The sequence below is a fragment of the Giardia intestinalis genome, chromosome 4, assembly GCF_000002435.2.
Source record: "Giardia intestinalis strain WB C6 chromosome 4, whole genome shotgun sequence".
NCBI classification, from domain to species: domain Eukaryota; phylum Fornicata; order Diplomonadida; family Hexamitidae; genus Giardia; species Giardia duodenalis.
Window position 1 is genome coordinate 1,243,878 of NC_051859.1, and position 15,238 is coordinate 1,259,115.

A 15,238-nucleotide genomic window follows, 5' to 3' on the forward strand; every position below is an offset into this window, starting at 1 on the left:
CCAGCACAACACAAAGGCATGGAGCATCTTTCTCCAACGACCATTTATTTCCAGAGTCTTTCTCTTCTTGCCGATCACCTCAGAGCTCAAATCAGAATAAAGGATAAAGGAGTGACCATCCTGCTCCAGCCAGCAACCTATGACATCCCCAAGATTCTTCCCTATCTCTTTCCAACGTACACTCATGTTACACCCGTGTCAGCTGAACAAGTATTAGATTATTTAGAGTCATTGCCAACAGCTCTCTCACTTCCTACAAAGACCCTCCTTGTTATTGATGAGCACTCCTCTTCACTCATGCTTAAGATTCGCTCCTTCCTCTTCACTTCCTATGAGACGCACGCATCTGGAGCTGTGTTTTTAACCAAGGACCTACCTCAAAATCTATCCGTTTGCATTATTCTATCCCGAGCACTCATCGAGAGACAGGCGTCTGACACGCAGGTCTCTATCCTCAATCAGTATCATATTTATTCTATCAAGACAGCATCAGTGGGCGAGCCACTACGACACAGAGTTCCTCTGGTGATAGACCTCGGTTGGATAGGAAAGAAGGCTATTACCGATTTAATATTCAACATGCTAACCAGAGATCCTCGTCACGAACCTGCAATCAAGATGGGGGAGAGAAGTCTGTCACATCGTGATATCCAGCGATTTGTTAGTGCAACAAACCCTATATCCCCTTCATCGGCACTCCATAACTTTGTGTTCTATGTCAGCACGCCTCTAAGAGAAGCGGCACTGCCTCAACTATCGAGTGAAACAGACACGCTATACCAACTTATGCGGTCCTTCTTCTCCGCCTCTTTGCGGGATCCCCGTGCAGACATGACCACCTCACGAAGTAGCGCGTTGCACTATATCAGCCTTCGTCTCGTGCGTAACTTGCCCGTGCACATCCCCTCCGCCCACGCTTTCTTCTTCCTGTCAACAAAAAGACTTCCTACCAAACGTAACCTAAATCAAATTTATCTAGATGCGTTACAATCCGATATATCCCCCAACACCATTCTATCGTGGCTCTATGACTATATCTATGACGTATACCACACTGCAGACCAAATTGGACACTTTTGCGAGTGTGTTTCTGCGCTATACAGTACCTCAGACAGACTCCCAACGTACACCAGCGCATTCTCGCTGCAAGTTGCATGGATTGTGCACGAGCTATGTGTATTGAAGTTCACCAAATTGCACTCCCTCCCTCAAACCATGCGTCGGCTGTCAAGTTTTTGCCCTCCTAGACAGCCTTCTGTCAAGCGCATCAATTCACTAGATGCACACGAGCAATATGCGCATCTTCATAACAATCTTGATGTCCTTTCTGCACCAATTGAGCACTTAAAAGAGAAGAGCGGCCATTCTGACAGCCCTGACTCTGAGTCTGAGCTAACAAGTTAGTAATGATGGGTGGATGGGTGTAATTTTCCTTGGTGAATGTGCAGCAAACCAAGCCTTATTTCCACAAACCCCTTCTGGAATGAAAAGCCTCCCTTTCAATGTCTGTCAGTACCTCATAGTATAGATCTGCATTTGGTGGTATATCTTCATCACTTGTGAGCTTCGCAAGCCCATTAGATATCACTTTCCCTGTAATTGAGACTACAACATCAATGGGCGGCTCACTGGGATCATCAACCTCGATGTTTTCTGTGTCTTCGCCAAATAAAAAGACATTCAAGAGACCGTCTCTATCGTATCCGCACGAGTAGCAGATCAGATCAACACCTACTATATCCTGCCTAACGTAGTCAAGAAACTCCTGATTGGCCAGCCCCTTATCTGTTGCCTCCTTCTTGAGAGGCTGTAATAAGGCAAATTTAGCTGTTGCAGTAGTTGGTTTAGAAGTCAGTAATTCGTCTGGAATGGGTGCGTATAGGTTCTGTGCGTCTTTTAGAAAGACACTTTTACCAACGTCCAAGAGGTAGAGCTGCACCCCATTGCTGTTCACATGCTCCTCACTGCCATCTGTGTCGAAGACCAACGACTCGACCCTTGCCCTTAGATATTTGTCTGTGCTTGTGTCGTGATAAATGATGATCTGTTTAACAAACACGGAAGAAATGTCGTGTAGAGCCTTTGTACCAGCCTTATCAAGCATCTCTTTCGTTATTGTGGTCCTTTCACTGTCCTTCAAGCGAAAAACGAAAGTCTCATCGTCAAGAAACTGCAACCCATGAATGCTGTACCTTTCAGGGAAGGCCCAGGAACCAGGATTAGGTATGATCGAGTCTTTATAATCTATATAAAATTTAAACAATCCTATGCGTTTCTTTCTAGCATTACTCTCTAGGGCAGTGTAAGTGTGCAAACAGGCCGACGGAAGTCCACTTTCATTGGCTGCTTTCCCCTTAACAAGCTCACCAAGGCCGCGCTCAAGAAGGGACTCCCCAAAGTCCTTCTCCTGGCCGTCCTTACAGATGACCGAAACTCTAGCGAAAAGCGCATTGGTGCGTTGGTCGACCACTCCCGTAAAAGTCACCTTGACGTCTTTCATGAGAAGAGTGTTTCTAGCATATCCTAAAGCCTCCATACTAAATGCTTCACGACGTTTTACTGATGGCGTTACAATGCCTGAAATAGCAATCATCACCACCTGTATAAATCCACGTTTATTTGACATGTAGATACGGAACCTGTTTCCAGAGACAACTGACTCAACCACAGCCTGGTAGCATCCAGTGTGGTCACGTGCAAAGTGTTGAACCTGCATCTTGCTGTTCCCAGTGGAGGAACTGTAATCAATCACCTTGAGCATGCTCCTGGTGGTATGTGCACCGGACTCTTGGTGCTTCTCTGACTGACTTTCAGACTCTGCCTCAAGCATCAAGGCGTAGTCACGGGACCTATTGGTCTCCGATACGGGGTGGCGTATGACACGGCATCCGGTATTTTTAATCAAGGTGAGTGCTATATTTGAGCCGTCGTCCTGTAGGTATATAGAAAAGTAAGGCCGTGGTAGAAGATTGTCTCTAGACTTTGGAGGGTCGCGTAGATAATCCAGGTGAGCTGTGACGTAGTGGCCAATATAATTCTTGCGAAGATACTCACGAAGATTGAACCCAGCCTCTTCAACCTCCAAAGAGTCCTTTAAAATTACACATTTAGGAGCGAGTAGCGAGGAGAACCATGCCCGCAACGAAGAGCCATCATTGAGACGGATGACAATAGAATCAGAAGACGGCACATCTATCACCATACCTGTATATTGCTTGTTCTTCTTAAGCTCTCCCGCCGAGACTTCTTTATCTATTACTTCTTGAGTTGCATGGTCTGTATTCTTCCATACACCAAGCCGTTTGTTCTTCGCTTGTTCTTCGGCCTTGTTATAGAGCTCCTTAATGGAGCTGGCTGAATCTAGCATCCAGTCCACGGTCTGTGCATACCCCTTAGAGAGCAAGACATGTGCATAGTCCTTATCTTCCACTCCACTGGTACAGACCGTCACCTTGCATAAGAGAGAATTCCCACTAGAAAGCATTGGAGTCACACGAACTGTCTTGCCAGACAAGAGAGTAATGGCAGTATCATATGCTTCCTGCACACACGAGCTGAGCGTATCAGACTCACCTGCGGTCATAACACCAAATGGCTTGCAAGGTACCTTCACACAGGTCAACGGAGCTTCCTTCAGTTGGATCAGAACGATGAAATAGCTTGCATCCTTAACGTATTCCACACTGCCTGAAAGCTCCTGATCCTTGTACTGGGTGAGCAACTGAGCTGCAGAAGTATCTACCATCGCTGGGACTAGGCTCAGATTCTCATCTCCAGAGTACATGCCAGAGTGATGGATGAATCTAGCTTTCAGCTGTGCTTCAACAAGCTTAGTCTCGGTGCTTTTGGGGTTCTCTTGTTGCTCACTAAGACGCGCAGCGCTCAGTACCTCTTCGCCTGTAAGTAAAGAAAGATCAAGCGAACCATTAAGCTGAGGAAGATACTTTTTCACATATTGGCTAGCATATGCGTCAATCACTGTTCCCCAACCTGCAAGGAGGACCTGTTCATTAATGTGTGCTCCCGAAATAAACGCGTTTGCAAGGACACGGCGTGGGCTAGCTTGCAGCTCTTTGGTGATTTCTAAATGTATCCTGTGTCCAGCAAGCCTCTTCCGGAGAAACTCTCTGGCGAAGTAGCCATAGGCCTCCGAGGCCCCAGGGTCTTTGCTGTTATATTTGGGGGCCCGGACACCACACAGCAAGACCGTCATCAGCTCCCCTTTGTCGTCCACAACACTAAGGTTGTCTGCGCTGTAGACTGCTCGGACCCTAACGGTTACCCGTGAGCCTCCCATTTCGTTTTATAAATCACGTCACATGAAATGACGTTTTTCTCCGTGCACAATGTAGACTCACCAATAAACAAGACATGTGCAATTATTGTGTCCTTAGTGAGCTGTGTCAAGAAAAACACAGCTTAGCCCAGGGATAAAAAGACAAGCATATGAGTGGGCTAGCTCACATATGTCAGCAGCTAGAATACGACCGCCATGAAGCCGCTGCCCTGGCTTGGGTGGATGACATGCCAATAATCAAACACTCATTGGAGTTTATTACCTCCAACTTTGTTGTGTTATCGAAGTACGAAGCATCTCTCTTGGAGCAAGTACCTAATGGCCTCAGAGACCTATCTGAGGAGGCCTTGGATCAGAAGATAGCAGTCTTGGAGGAAGAACTGCTGGGCTTTCAGCAGCCGCACGGTGAACTGAAGAGCTCCATTCAATCCGCTGCGCCATATCTGCAAGAGCTAGCTGATGACCTCGGCCAAGCAGGGGTGCCCGAAAAGCTTCCAACTTTGGCTGCAGAGCTTGAGAATTTACAGGTGACACTCAGGCAGAACGTTGTCTCAATCTTAAACACGCCCAAGGATCTACGAGCACAACTAGATGCTCTCCATCAGTTTTTTAGTGAAGAAGTTAAGGAGGAATGCAATCCGCAAGTTTTAGAAACATTTCTAGAAAAAGAAGATTGGTTTATACAGATTGTTTCCGCAACCACTAAAGAGATTGAGGAGAACGTCACATCAATCCAAAGTAGTATCGAGAAGTATTCAGCGGAGTGCTCTGCTGCAATAAATTGCCACAGAGAGTCCGTAAGTATGGTCCTGTACCAAAGACTAGCTTATCTTCTGTGCACCTCACGTCTACAGAAGCTGACCGAAGTGTTGCCTCTTCACGCTGCTGGAAAATACCTCCCACAATTCTCTACAGCCTTGGAAGAGTTTGTTACTGTACACAATGAGTACAAGGACTTGCTTGCCTCATGCTCTAAGCTGGCAGCAACCGTCATCTGTTGCCCAGAAGCCCTCTCTCAGCAGCTTATAGCCGAAGCACTTCTTCAGAGATGCAATGACGCAAAGGGACAAGCCTTTGATATGCTACTGGAGACAATGTCAGACGCAATGTTGCGTGGACAACGGGGAGCGGCTCGGGCTTATGACAAGAACAGGATCATCAGTGCTGTTATGAAAGCGTCTAGCGAACTACTCGGCTCTCTGTCTAGCCTGCAGAAGAACCATATTTCGCCGATGGTGGCGGCGATGAAGCTCGTGGCGAAGGCCAGGGAGGAGTTTGTGCTTTCTCCTATGTCTGCCTTAGGATATCAGGCCGTAGTTTCCGCTTTATCCGGTTCTGCTGTTCGAGGTGCAGCACAAGTGGCCGATACTTTAGTACTTGTGTCGCAAGTCGGTCAATCAAATCGGGAAAATAATACGGCCGATCTATCGGATGTTCTTAGCCTGCAAGATAAATTCATCTCTGCCATAGATAGTGGAGCTGATGGATATGCCCAGTCAGCCGTTCTTACTCGCTTACAGCAAGCCATTCAAAAGACGCAGCAATCCCTTGAACACTACTCTAACGCTTTAGAGCCACAATTGTAAGTACATGACTAATAATTATTTACATTCTATAATTCATGTAAACCTTGGTCAAAAACATTCCAATGTCCTATCAGGATCTGCTCAGCGCTCGCCTGAAGGAGCTCGCCGCTGGGGGCTATATGTCGGCCACTGAAGTAGCTGGAGCAAGAGACCTTTTCATTAGGCATCACCAGGGGGCCCCTGCGCCTGTGGAATGGTGTAGGGTGCAAGCTCTATCGGACTCTGGCTACCGTGCATACGATACCCTCCCCGAGTTGGATGGGCCGTCGCTGACAAAGGCAATGCAAAAGGTCGCTGTCCTCAAGCTTAACGGAGGCCTGGGGACATCGATGGGATGCACGGGCCCCAAGACCCTTATTCCCGTAAAGAACCAGATGTCCTTCTTGGAGATCATTGTAAGGCAGGTCTCTTCCATTAATACAAAATATGGAATTAGCATGCCTCTGCTCTTGATGAACTCTTTCAACACAGAAAAGGATACAAAGGCTGCTCTCGCTCAGATTCACCTAGACAAGCCCGTGGACATCACATGCTTCAACCAGGCGCATTTTCCACGCCTAGATGCCGAGACCCTTCTACCATGCACCCACATCACCCCCGACAATCAGGCGTACTGGTATCCGCCGGGGCACGGAGACGTTCTCAGGTCCTTGATCAGTGAGAGCCTTGTCGATAAGCTTATTGCTAGAGGAGTAGAGTGGATCTTTATCAGCAGTGGAGACAACCTTGGTGCTGTGGTGGATCCGCGAATTGTAGGGTACCTGGCAACTCTTAAGGGAGTCGACTTTGTTTCCGAACAAACAGCCAAGACGATCCGTGACGTTAAGGGTGGTGTTCTGATCAACTATGATGGGACGACACGCCTTCTAGAAACTGCGCAGGTCCCTCAGGAACACATGGGCGAGTTTTGTGACATTACGAAGTTTAAGTCATTTAATGTTAACAGCATCTGGGTCCGCTTAGAAGCACTAAAGAGGCTTGCGGACGCTGGAACTCCAATCGACCTAGACATCATTGTCAATCCTAAAGTAGTTGAGGGAAAGCGTGTCATCCAGCTTGAGCAAGCTGTTGGTGCAGGAATCACATTTTTCAAGTCTGAAGGGTTGCTTGTCAGCCGTGATCGCTTCATCCCCGTGAAAAAGACCTGCGATCTGCTGACTGTTCAATCCGACGTGTACGACCTTGATTCCGAGTATGTTCTTCGAGCTTGTTGTTCGATTCCGACTGTTGAGCTGTGCGCCCCGCTCGAAAAGATGGATGCATACTGCGCCGCTTTTCAGTGTCTCCCTTCACTTCGCGGCGCTGATACAGTGAAGATTCTTAGCCAATGCACTATCGGACCGAATGTAGAGTTTCGAGGGACGTGCACTATTGATAACACAAGTCATCTAGAGAATTGCACTCTGGGACAGTGAACTCGTTGTATTATCCAATTTGAGCGTCGACCACCTCCCGGTAGGATCCCAACAGAGTATAGACCCCGTTGAGGTGAACGAAGGAACGCAGAAGATCTTACATGTGCACTGGACACCTTTCCAGTCATACTCTAAAGCATATGCTTCTGGAGTAGTAGTCTGTGGATGATTACTAACAACTATATACTGAGGCGGCTCATCAAGAACAAAAGCATCTAACTGAAGAGGTTGTACATCAAAAAAGAGGGGTGACTGAGGGCAGAGATGTGCTACTTGTAGAAGGGTAGCAACTAGTGCAGGAACAGTGAGCGACGCAGGAATGAGTGCAGCCAGATATGTGAGAACAGTCCCGTCTATAACCCAGACAAGTTGCTTATCCCTTGTAAGAAGCTTTGCAGGACAAGGGGCGGAAATAAGGGAGTTCGTGAGAGAGCAGCGTGGTAGAACTATACTGGGGACCGGTGCCTGAGGCCAGAGTCGTGGCGTAGGATCACTTTGACCTGGAACAAGGATTGTTGGCCGCGCAGCAGCGACTCGCGCCAAAATTGTATCCACAAGATCGTACGAGGCTTGGAGATCTAGGAACCCGGTGGTTGGGCTCAAAGCGTTTCCCAAACACGCTGCGGCAGCGGGACCAGCATCGACCGGTGCATAGGTTCCTCCACAAAGAACAACTTGCTTGACGGAGGAAAAAGGAGGTGTGCCCAACGCAGTTGCAAAGAGAACAGCACGAGCTGCGTGTGAAGCCTCCCAGCCAAGGTCCATTCCTGCCACAAAAAGGACAAGTTGTGCCATACTATCTGTCCAGAGATCAGGAGAAGGCTGTAGCGGCGTAGTGGCAAAGACCTCCACTGGGTAGAGAAGCTCTTCAATGCTGAATGTATCTGGTGCTACGAACAGGCCGCGCAAGGCAGCGACGGCTCCGGGAACAGGCACGCTTCCGGAAAGCGCCTTGATGTCTAGCTGAATTCTTGTTCCTCCGTCTTCTACGTAATACGTATCTCCATCTGTGACTAGCTTCTCTGCAACCGGTGGTTGGACGGTTGGCTCAAGCAGTGTTCGATATGTTTTAACCGCCGACTTACGCTGCTTGCTGTTCAAAACAAGGATTCCAAAGATGACGACATCTTCCTGCAACGCGTGTTCGTGCACAGGGTTCAGCTCCCCAAAGCTTGGTATCTGTCGGGAATTGGGCCAAAGGCGCGCTGCTTTGAAGACGAGGTGCGCTTTGCGAATCCGGTTGAGACGATCTGCAAGCATTGTCCGGTAGCTCTCAGAGAGAGCCGGTCGATCCTGTTTTTCAGGAAGGGTCAGAGGGAGCGCCATTGACAGTTTCAGTTATAATTTATCCCCTTCGCCAACCAGCGCCAGTGGCCAGTTCTGACGTGCTCCTTGGTCCCGACACAGCTGGTAGTGCAGCTACGCCTCATGGCTTTGATAATTGTCGGTACGACGTATGCTGACCCCACACAATTCTTGGAAGACGACAATCTGCTGCAACACAATTATACTTATTCTGCTATCGCATCCGCGCGCGCGCTTCCTTAGCTCAGCTGGTTAGAGCGTGCGGCTGTTAACCGCAAGGTCGGCGGTTCAAGCCCGCCAGGGAGCGTTTTTCTGCTCTAAAAATGTCCCTCACCATTGCGCTCGAGGAGTCGCGCCAGGCCACCGCGAACGTGGGCGCCCCCATCTACGCAACGGCATCCATTGAGGGCCTCTACCCTCCCCCAGACTACGACTTTGTCTACCAGTTCTCAACAGCTGAGGCATCCGACGCACCGACGTACAGGGTCGTGCAGCCGTACTCTATCGACCGCCGCTGCATATTTTTTTCCCTGGCCCTGGGGCAGCTCTTACTGAAGTGCGAGGTTCGTCTTGCTCCTCGTCGCCTGACAACACCCCTCGACCTCGAAACGTCACTCAGTCAACCCCACATGCAAATGATTCTTCGTAAGCCCACTCTTCTCTTAAACGCACAGGCGGGGGAAACTTCTCCATTTACCAAATACCTAGAAAATCCCATTCTGTCGTCGTCAATTTCTATCAATGTGAAAACGGTCGGGACGCAGGTCCCGCCTTGCATGGTCCCCCTTCCCAATACAATCTCCCCAATATATGTTGTCCCAGAACATCAGGTCCAGCCTATGGCGAAAGTCCGCATTATTATCAAGCCGCACATTCCTGTCCTTGCTGCCAACGCAGAACAGAAAAGGGAGGCTAAGAATAATAACCTCTTCATAACTCCCTCTATGGTCCCTCCTCCAGATCTCTTTTCCGAGGCCGGCTTTTTCACGGAAGCAGTGGCGAGGGATGGAACAAAGAAGAAGGGGCTTTTCTCGGGATCCAAGAAAGACAAGGACGAGCTGGAGATATCATGCAACCTCTGCAAGGGATATATACCGCCCGTTAAAGACCTTGTTTTAACCGAGTGGCAGGACGTTCCCCCAGGGAAGCCATACTTCATTCCTTTGTTTGGCATTCTTCCCAATAAGCTCTACGAGTTCAGACACCAGGTCCTTGACCCCGTTGCTGACAGGCGTTTTGAGCTTAAGGAACCCATCATTTTCCAGGCAGAGACTATTGGCATGAAGTCCTGGCTCGTTCCTTATCAATTTACTCCCCTCTTCGCGAGTGATCAAAATGAGCGTAACTTCTTCGTATCTACGTCGGGCGTTGCAGCATTCAAGGAGTTTGTGGCAATTTCTGGCGAAAAAACAGCATCGGATCTTTTTCTCAAAATAAATAGCTCTGGTGTCAGTGAGGCAGCTATGTATACGCCATACGGGCAAATGATGATCTTCATACACAACTCTGTGCAGCAAGGAGCTAAGATAATTCATTGCCACAAGGACGCTGTGATGACGATCTCTGCCGGTCTCTGTGATTGGTTGCATAATGGTAATTTCGAAGCACATGTTGAGACGCAGGATGACGATGAGTTTGGGGCACAATCAGGGGTGCAGCCGCTTGAGACGTCTGTTCCCGCCCCTTCGTCTGACACCAAGGAGAAGGGTAGAGAAGAACGGAAGATCAAGAAATTAACACCGAAAGGGATTGGCGAGTTGGTCTGCAAGAGCCTTCAGATCTCAAGTGGCACTGACTCCATTTACATGAATCAATACATCTACTCCAGTGCCATTAACGGAAGCCCAATGAGGATGTTTAGTTTGGGATACATTAACTCCTCCCTTATGAGAAAAGCTCTGGCAAGCTTGGATTCCGGTCAAGAGCCAATTCCATATAGGCCGATGGTCGCTGCAACATACGTAGAGCTTCTGGAGAATCGGGAAATAATCCTTGCTGGATTGGCAGAGGTCCCATTCACTCGCACCAACTATCCCGTGTTGTTCGAGAAAGTATCGCAACAGATCAATCATTTGCTCGGTAATATGAAGGCATACTCCGGATCCGACCAGAAAAATTCGAGGAAAGTACTTGGGGTGGACTCCTCCCTGCTGACCGCTGCTGTGTTCCACTTAGATATGAGTGGACACGTGACTGAGACGTTCTATGCATGTGATATGTTCCCTGATGTCATGAATATGGTTCAGTTTACTGAATTGGCCTGGAATAGAAACGAGAAAGGATGCCTCATTCCCGGGTACTACACACAAAGCAAATTCACATTGATCCATAGCTATGTTTCCTCAGTGGACTGTACCCAGACAGATTGCCTACTTGTCTTACCACGTCAATCTTCCCTTGTGAAGCTTACGTATGGGTCTTTCAAATCCACGCAGCCTCGATCCCGTGCAGTCCCGCCAACGATTCCGTTGACACCCCAGCCAAGTCTCGCTACTGCCCAGCCATCAACGCAGCCAAGTCCCCAACAAGCACCTCCTGCTTATGCCCCTGCTGCTGGACCTTACGCATCCATGCAAAGTAATGCCTATAACACCTCTTACAATGCAGTAGGTAATATTTACTCCATGCCCTCTTCGAATCCATATATGTCAGCTCCAGCGTCTTCCTTCCCATCTCAAACTCTTGTACAAAACTATCCTACGGCTCCTACTGTTCCTTCGCAGCTTCATACCCAGGCTCCAGCTCAAGGGCATGCCCCGCCAAATCCATACGCAATAGCCTCTGCTCCCCAGCCCTTGCCACCGGCAGCAAATCCATATCTAGTGGCCAATCCGTATCTTAAGCCTACTACTCAACCCAAGAATATTGATGGGGATGCACCTGCTCTTCTCACTGGTCTGGATGCGCTTAAAGGAGGGGCCCAAGATTCTGTGATACTCTCAGCAAACATAGGCACTTCAACATGCAGCGATTACCTTATTAATATCCTTGGGGTTTGCTATCCTCTTGCTGCCTCTAGAATATCTGGTTCTATCTACATGGTTTGCAACACACCTTCAGCCATAGAGCTTATCGCGTTCTCTACGCCCTATTTTGTGGGGCGTGGTCCGAAGACCCATGCAGAGCTCTTAAACGATTCTACTGGCGGTACAGCTACTATTGAAAGGTATGATACGTCCTTGCAAGAGGCTGAGGCTGTGACAGTGCAGCATAAGATTGTTCTCCAGCGCGGAAAGGCGACTGTTGCTCGCATTCTAACTCTTCCACAAGGTGGCTGCGTGGTTGCCTGGATGGAGGACGGGCAGAATATCTGGAAGGTCATGGAGATCAACAACGGGCTTCTGATGTTTGCTGGGAAGATAGCAAATGCAGAGGACATTAGTCTCCTTCCGACCTTCTGATCCAACCCGGGACGGACTTAGAATTTACTACCTGTGAATACCGTTTTTGCGTTATCTAAGTGTCATGTTTTGAACGGTGTTTCCGACTTCGCGTGCTAGGCGACTGTCCTCGGTGTCTCCATCACCTGCAAGTGTATGAAGAAGACTGGAAAGAAATTCGCCCGTTCTCTGCGAAAAGGACTGATTCGCCTTTGCAAGGATTCGTGTCAGATTGAATACCTCCTTGCAAATGGTGTGCTTTGCTGTGCACATCTTTGAATTTTTCAGATAACCCATGATTGTCTGTGTAGATGGATCGGAGTCTAAAGATTCTACAATATAGGCCCCCAAAATCCTCACCAAGCACTTAGCAATTAGACAGCAGTCCTGCCAAGAGGCCATATTGGAGTTTATATATTGTTGGAAGCGTGGCAGGATATCACTGGTGAACTTGTTCAATCCGTAGGCCAAAAACATCAACGACAAAAGCGTGGCAGTGCGGTCGCGGACCAAGTCAGACGTGTCCTGGAGCCAGATCGGGAAATTAGTTAGAATATGATTGTAGATGTTGGGATGCTTTACCTGTACCAGTCGCTCAACAGATTCTATCAATGTGAGCCGTGTTCTCCACTGAATTTCCGTGTTGGTCATTTTGCAATGATTGTGTATGATTTTAGCAGCAACCTCCTGGAGACGATAGTCGACAGTTGAGTCTAGATACGCGTCTGTCAAAGCAACTAGCGCATGAGAGTGCACATCGATGTTAGCATCCATTGATAGCTTGAGCGCCATGTCGCATATTGTCGCCATCAGATTTTTGAGCTCCTCTGGCTGGAGACCTTTCTCCTGGATTGCTTTTGTTACCGGGTAGATACAGTGATCTGCAAGGCTGCACCTTGTCGCTGTGTCTGAGTCTGTAATGCGCTGGGCTAGGGCTGGCAGCATAGATTTCTGGAGAGAAGACGCATCCAAATAAGGTATTACGCTAGGAGCGAGACTCAGGGTGAGAGCCCGGATCTCTGGCTCATTGTCTTCGGATAATAGACGATACATGACTGCGCAGTCGGAAGTATCCAGCTTTTTATGCATCTGTGCAAAAAAGAGCGGCATGATTTCTGCCGTATTTTTACGTACCAGCCAGTGACGATCGGTGGTGGCACGGGACACCGTCTTTATCAAAGCGGGCAACACTTCCTTGAGGTCTCGGGCCTCCTTTTGAAGAGACTGGTTTGTTGAGGACTGCCCCTTAATTAGGACCGCCAGCTTGAGGAGGAGAAGTCCATTGATGACATTGACTGCACGCACATGGTCAATGGCGTCGAGGGCGAGACGCTCATAGCATCTGAACAAAAATGACAGCTTTTGTATATGCTCATCACTCTCCTTCTGCTCAATTGTCAGTTCGATAAACTTCCTGAGGGAGTGGGCACCAACCCGACGAACTACGGAATCAGCATCCTGCACCCTGTCAGAGAAGATGGTCAGGACATGATTCAAGACTTGGCCCGCGTTAGCCATATTGGACTTCTTAATGTACTGATAGAGGTAGGGGATCGACATAACCGAGAACTCTCTCTGTGGCGAGTACTGGGAAATTGCCAGAGTTGATAGAATGTGTGTGATAATTGGAGCCATATCCCCCGTGTAGTAACTCAAGAAGTGCTCGATGGATATGCTCAGTGCATTGTGAATATGAGGAGCTGTAAACGCCGAAAGCTCTGTAAAGCAGTTGATGAAGAGCTGAACTGCGGTAGGATCGAGAGTCTGCGTCGCCGATGACAGGCGTACCACTTCTGCAATTCGCTTAGCCAACGCAACGAGCACCTCTTCAGAGGTTTCCGGAATAATGTTTGTCAGAAAGGGTAAGAGGCGCTTTAGCGTATCTTCTGGTCCGATAGCACGGGCGAGTATAACGACGTTCTGCATGGCAGCAACGCGCACATCCAAGTTCAGAACGGCAAGCTCAGTGGCAAAAAAGGCGATGGGATCGAACGACAGGCCAACAGATGACGCCATTTTCTCGGTTCGGCGAACACTGTCAATTGAATATAAACCATGCGGTTTACACATTGAAATTGCAAACAAATCCTAACAAATTTAAATTCAAATCAGAATTGAGGGGAGCAAAAGTATCGATGAACGTGGATCTTCTCTACCCCGACCCCGTCGAAGAGCAGCGCAAACACAAGCTGAAGCGCCTGGTACAGGGGCCAAACTCGTATTTCTTGGAGATAAAGTGTGCAGGCTGCCAGGACATCGTGGTTGTGTACTCTCATGCGAACACTCCTGTCTTCTGCCCTGGCTGCACATCACAGATTTCTATCCCCACAGGTGGGAAGTGCGCGTTCACGTCCCAGGTAGAGAGGTACAGACAGAAGTAGAGCCCGTTCTCCAGTAAATCTGCAGCTCAGACACTTAAGCGCTAGATCCTCGGTGGGTCGGCGGTGAGGAGCGCGAACGCAGCACCCAGAGAGAGGCAGAGGCTCCCGAAGCCTACCAGTTCTGCGAAGGAATGACTGTCGAGGTCGATGAAGATGAGCTGCCGCGCAGACGCCATGATCCCTATGAGAATAATGGACCGGATGTGATCATACCCCGTACTGATCTGTGTGAGGAGGGAGTCAAACAGTTCGGCCACAAGCAGGACCAGCGTAATACTTCGGATCACCTCTAGGTACTGCACCGTGTCCAGGACCATGTGTGGATACTCCATGTAGGCCCTTACCATGGAATGTCCTACATGGATAATGGACATGACAGAGACAACCACCATGATAACTCCTGCAGGAAGCAAGACATACTTGTCATATATAAAGAGCATAACCAGAACCATGCGGAAATAGCATCTGTGCGCCCGGGAGGTGGAAAGGATCTTGTTTGCATCATCAGTAATTGTTGGAAGATGAGATGGTAAAAGTGTGCGGCCCTGGACTATGTGCTCCCTTCGCATCCGGTGTATCGTATTTATTGCTAAACTAGTGAGCACCTTGATGGACTGTAACTTCTGAGAAAGCCTGTTCATTTGAGGAGAACCTGCAGGTGAGTATTGCTGCCTCCGCTTATGCGAAGGAAAGAGCATATCTGGAGAGGCGATCACTAAAGACTCATCATGAATATCCAGAGATATTTCATCTGTAGCCTCCTGTATTGCAAGCTCTTCCTTCGCAAAGTCAATTATCTGGGTGTGCCCAGATGCCGTCTCGCCGCCCAAGTCCAACGACAAGACATCCGTGCCGCTCATTGCACTTTGCCAGC

At 48.7% G+C, this 15,238-nt stretch overlaps 9 protein-coding genes and 1 non-coding gene across 10 annotated transcripts; 6 read left to right on the forward strand and 4 right to left on the reverse strand.

The window, feature by feature from the left end:
• Positions 1-18: 18 nt before the first annotated feature.
• Positions 19-1,404, forward strand: GL50803_0010766 (uncharacterized protein; the record flags this gene model as incomplete). Its single annotated transcript, XM_038045630.1, has 1 exon — positions 19-1,404. One exon carries the CDS (start codon positions 19-21, stop codon positions 1,402-1,404), a length of 1,386 nt encoding a protein of 461 aa, XP_037901989.1.
• Positions 1,405-1,459: 55 nt separating this feature from the next.
• GL50803_0016568 (putative Transcription factor) lies at positions 1,460-4,297 on the reverse strand (the record flags this gene model as incomplete). Its single annotated transcript, XM_001706542.1, has 1 exon — positions 1,460-4,297. One exon carries the CDS (start codon positions 4,295-4,297, stop codon positions 1,460-1,462), a length of 2,838 nt encoding a protein of 945 aa, XP_001706594.1.
• Positions 4,298-4,446: 149 nt separating this feature from the next.
• GL50803_0010773 (uncharacterized protein) lies at positions 4,447-5,883 on the forward strand (the record flags this gene model as incomplete). Its single annotated transcript, XM_001706544.1, has 1 exon — positions 4,447-5,883. One exon carries the CDS (start codon positions 4,447-4,449, stop codon positions 5,881-5,883), a length of 1,437 nt encoding a protein of 478 aa, XP_001706596.1.
• Positions 5,884-5,945: 62 nt separating this feature from the next.
• GL50803_0029307 (UTP-glucose-1-phosphate uridylyltransferase) lies at positions 5,946-7,298 on the forward strand (the record flags this gene model as incomplete). The annotated part of the gene is made up of 1 exon (XM_001706545.1): positions 5,946-7,298. One exon carries the CDS (start codon positions 5,946-5,948, stop codon positions 7,296-7,298), a length of 1,353 nt encoding a protein of 450 aa, XP_001706597.1.
• Positions 7,272-8,624, reverse strand: GL50803_0010775 (DNA-directed DNA polymerase; the record flags this gene model as incomplete). Its single annotated transcript, XM_001706546.1, has 1 exon — positions 7,272-8,624. The coding sequence occupies one exon, from the start codon at positions 8,622-8,624 to the stop codon at positions 7,272-7,274; it is 1,353 nt and encodes a 450-aa protein (XP_001706598.1).
• Positions 8,625-8,836: 212 nt separating this feature from the next.
• Positions 8,837-8,910, forward strand: GL50803_00t0036. Its single transcript has one exon. It is a non-coding gene; the product is annotated as a tRNA-Asn (tRNA).
• A 16-nt stretch (positions 8,911-8,926) lies between these two features.
• Positions 8,927-12,004, forward strand: GL50803_0010778 (uncharacterized protein; the record flags this gene model as incomplete). The annotated part of the gene is made up of 1 exon (XM_001706548.1): positions 8,927-12,004. The coding sequence occupies one exon, from the start codon at positions 8,927-8,929 to the stop codon at positions 12,002-12,004; it is 3,078 nt and encodes a 1,025-aa protein (XP_001706600.1).
• Positions 12,005-12,055: 51 nt separating this feature from the next.
• Positions 12,056-13,999, reverse strand: GL50803_0016567 (Protein phosphatase PP2A regulatory subunit A; the record flags this gene model as incomplete). Its single annotated transcript, XM_001706552.2, has 1 exon — positions 12,056-13,999. The coding sequence occupies one exon, from the start codon at positions 13,997-13,999 to the stop codon at positions 12,056-12,058; it is 1,944 nt and encodes a 647-aa protein (XP_001706604.2).
• A 119-nt stretch (positions 14,000-14,118) lies between these two features.
• On the forward strand, positions 14,119-14,364 carry GL50803_0010780 (Ribosomal protein S27; the record flags this gene model as incomplete). Its single annotated transcript, XM_001706553.2, has 1 exon — positions 14,119-14,364. The coding sequence occupies one exon, from the start codon at positions 14,119-14,121 to the stop codon at positions 14,362-14,364; it is 246 nt and encodes an 81-aa protein (XP_001706605.2).
• Positions 14,365-14,405: 41 nt separating this feature from the next.
• On the reverse strand, positions 14,406-15,224 carry GL50803_0015284 (Phosphate-starvation-inducible E; the record flags this gene model as incomplete). Its single annotated transcript, XM_001706554.1, has 1 exon — positions 14,406-15,224. The coding sequence occupies one exon, from the start codon at positions 15,222-15,224 to the stop codon at positions 14,406-14,408; it is 819 nt and encodes a 272-aa protein (XP_001706606.1).
• Between the last annotated feature and the right edge of the window lie 14 nt (positions 15,225-15,238).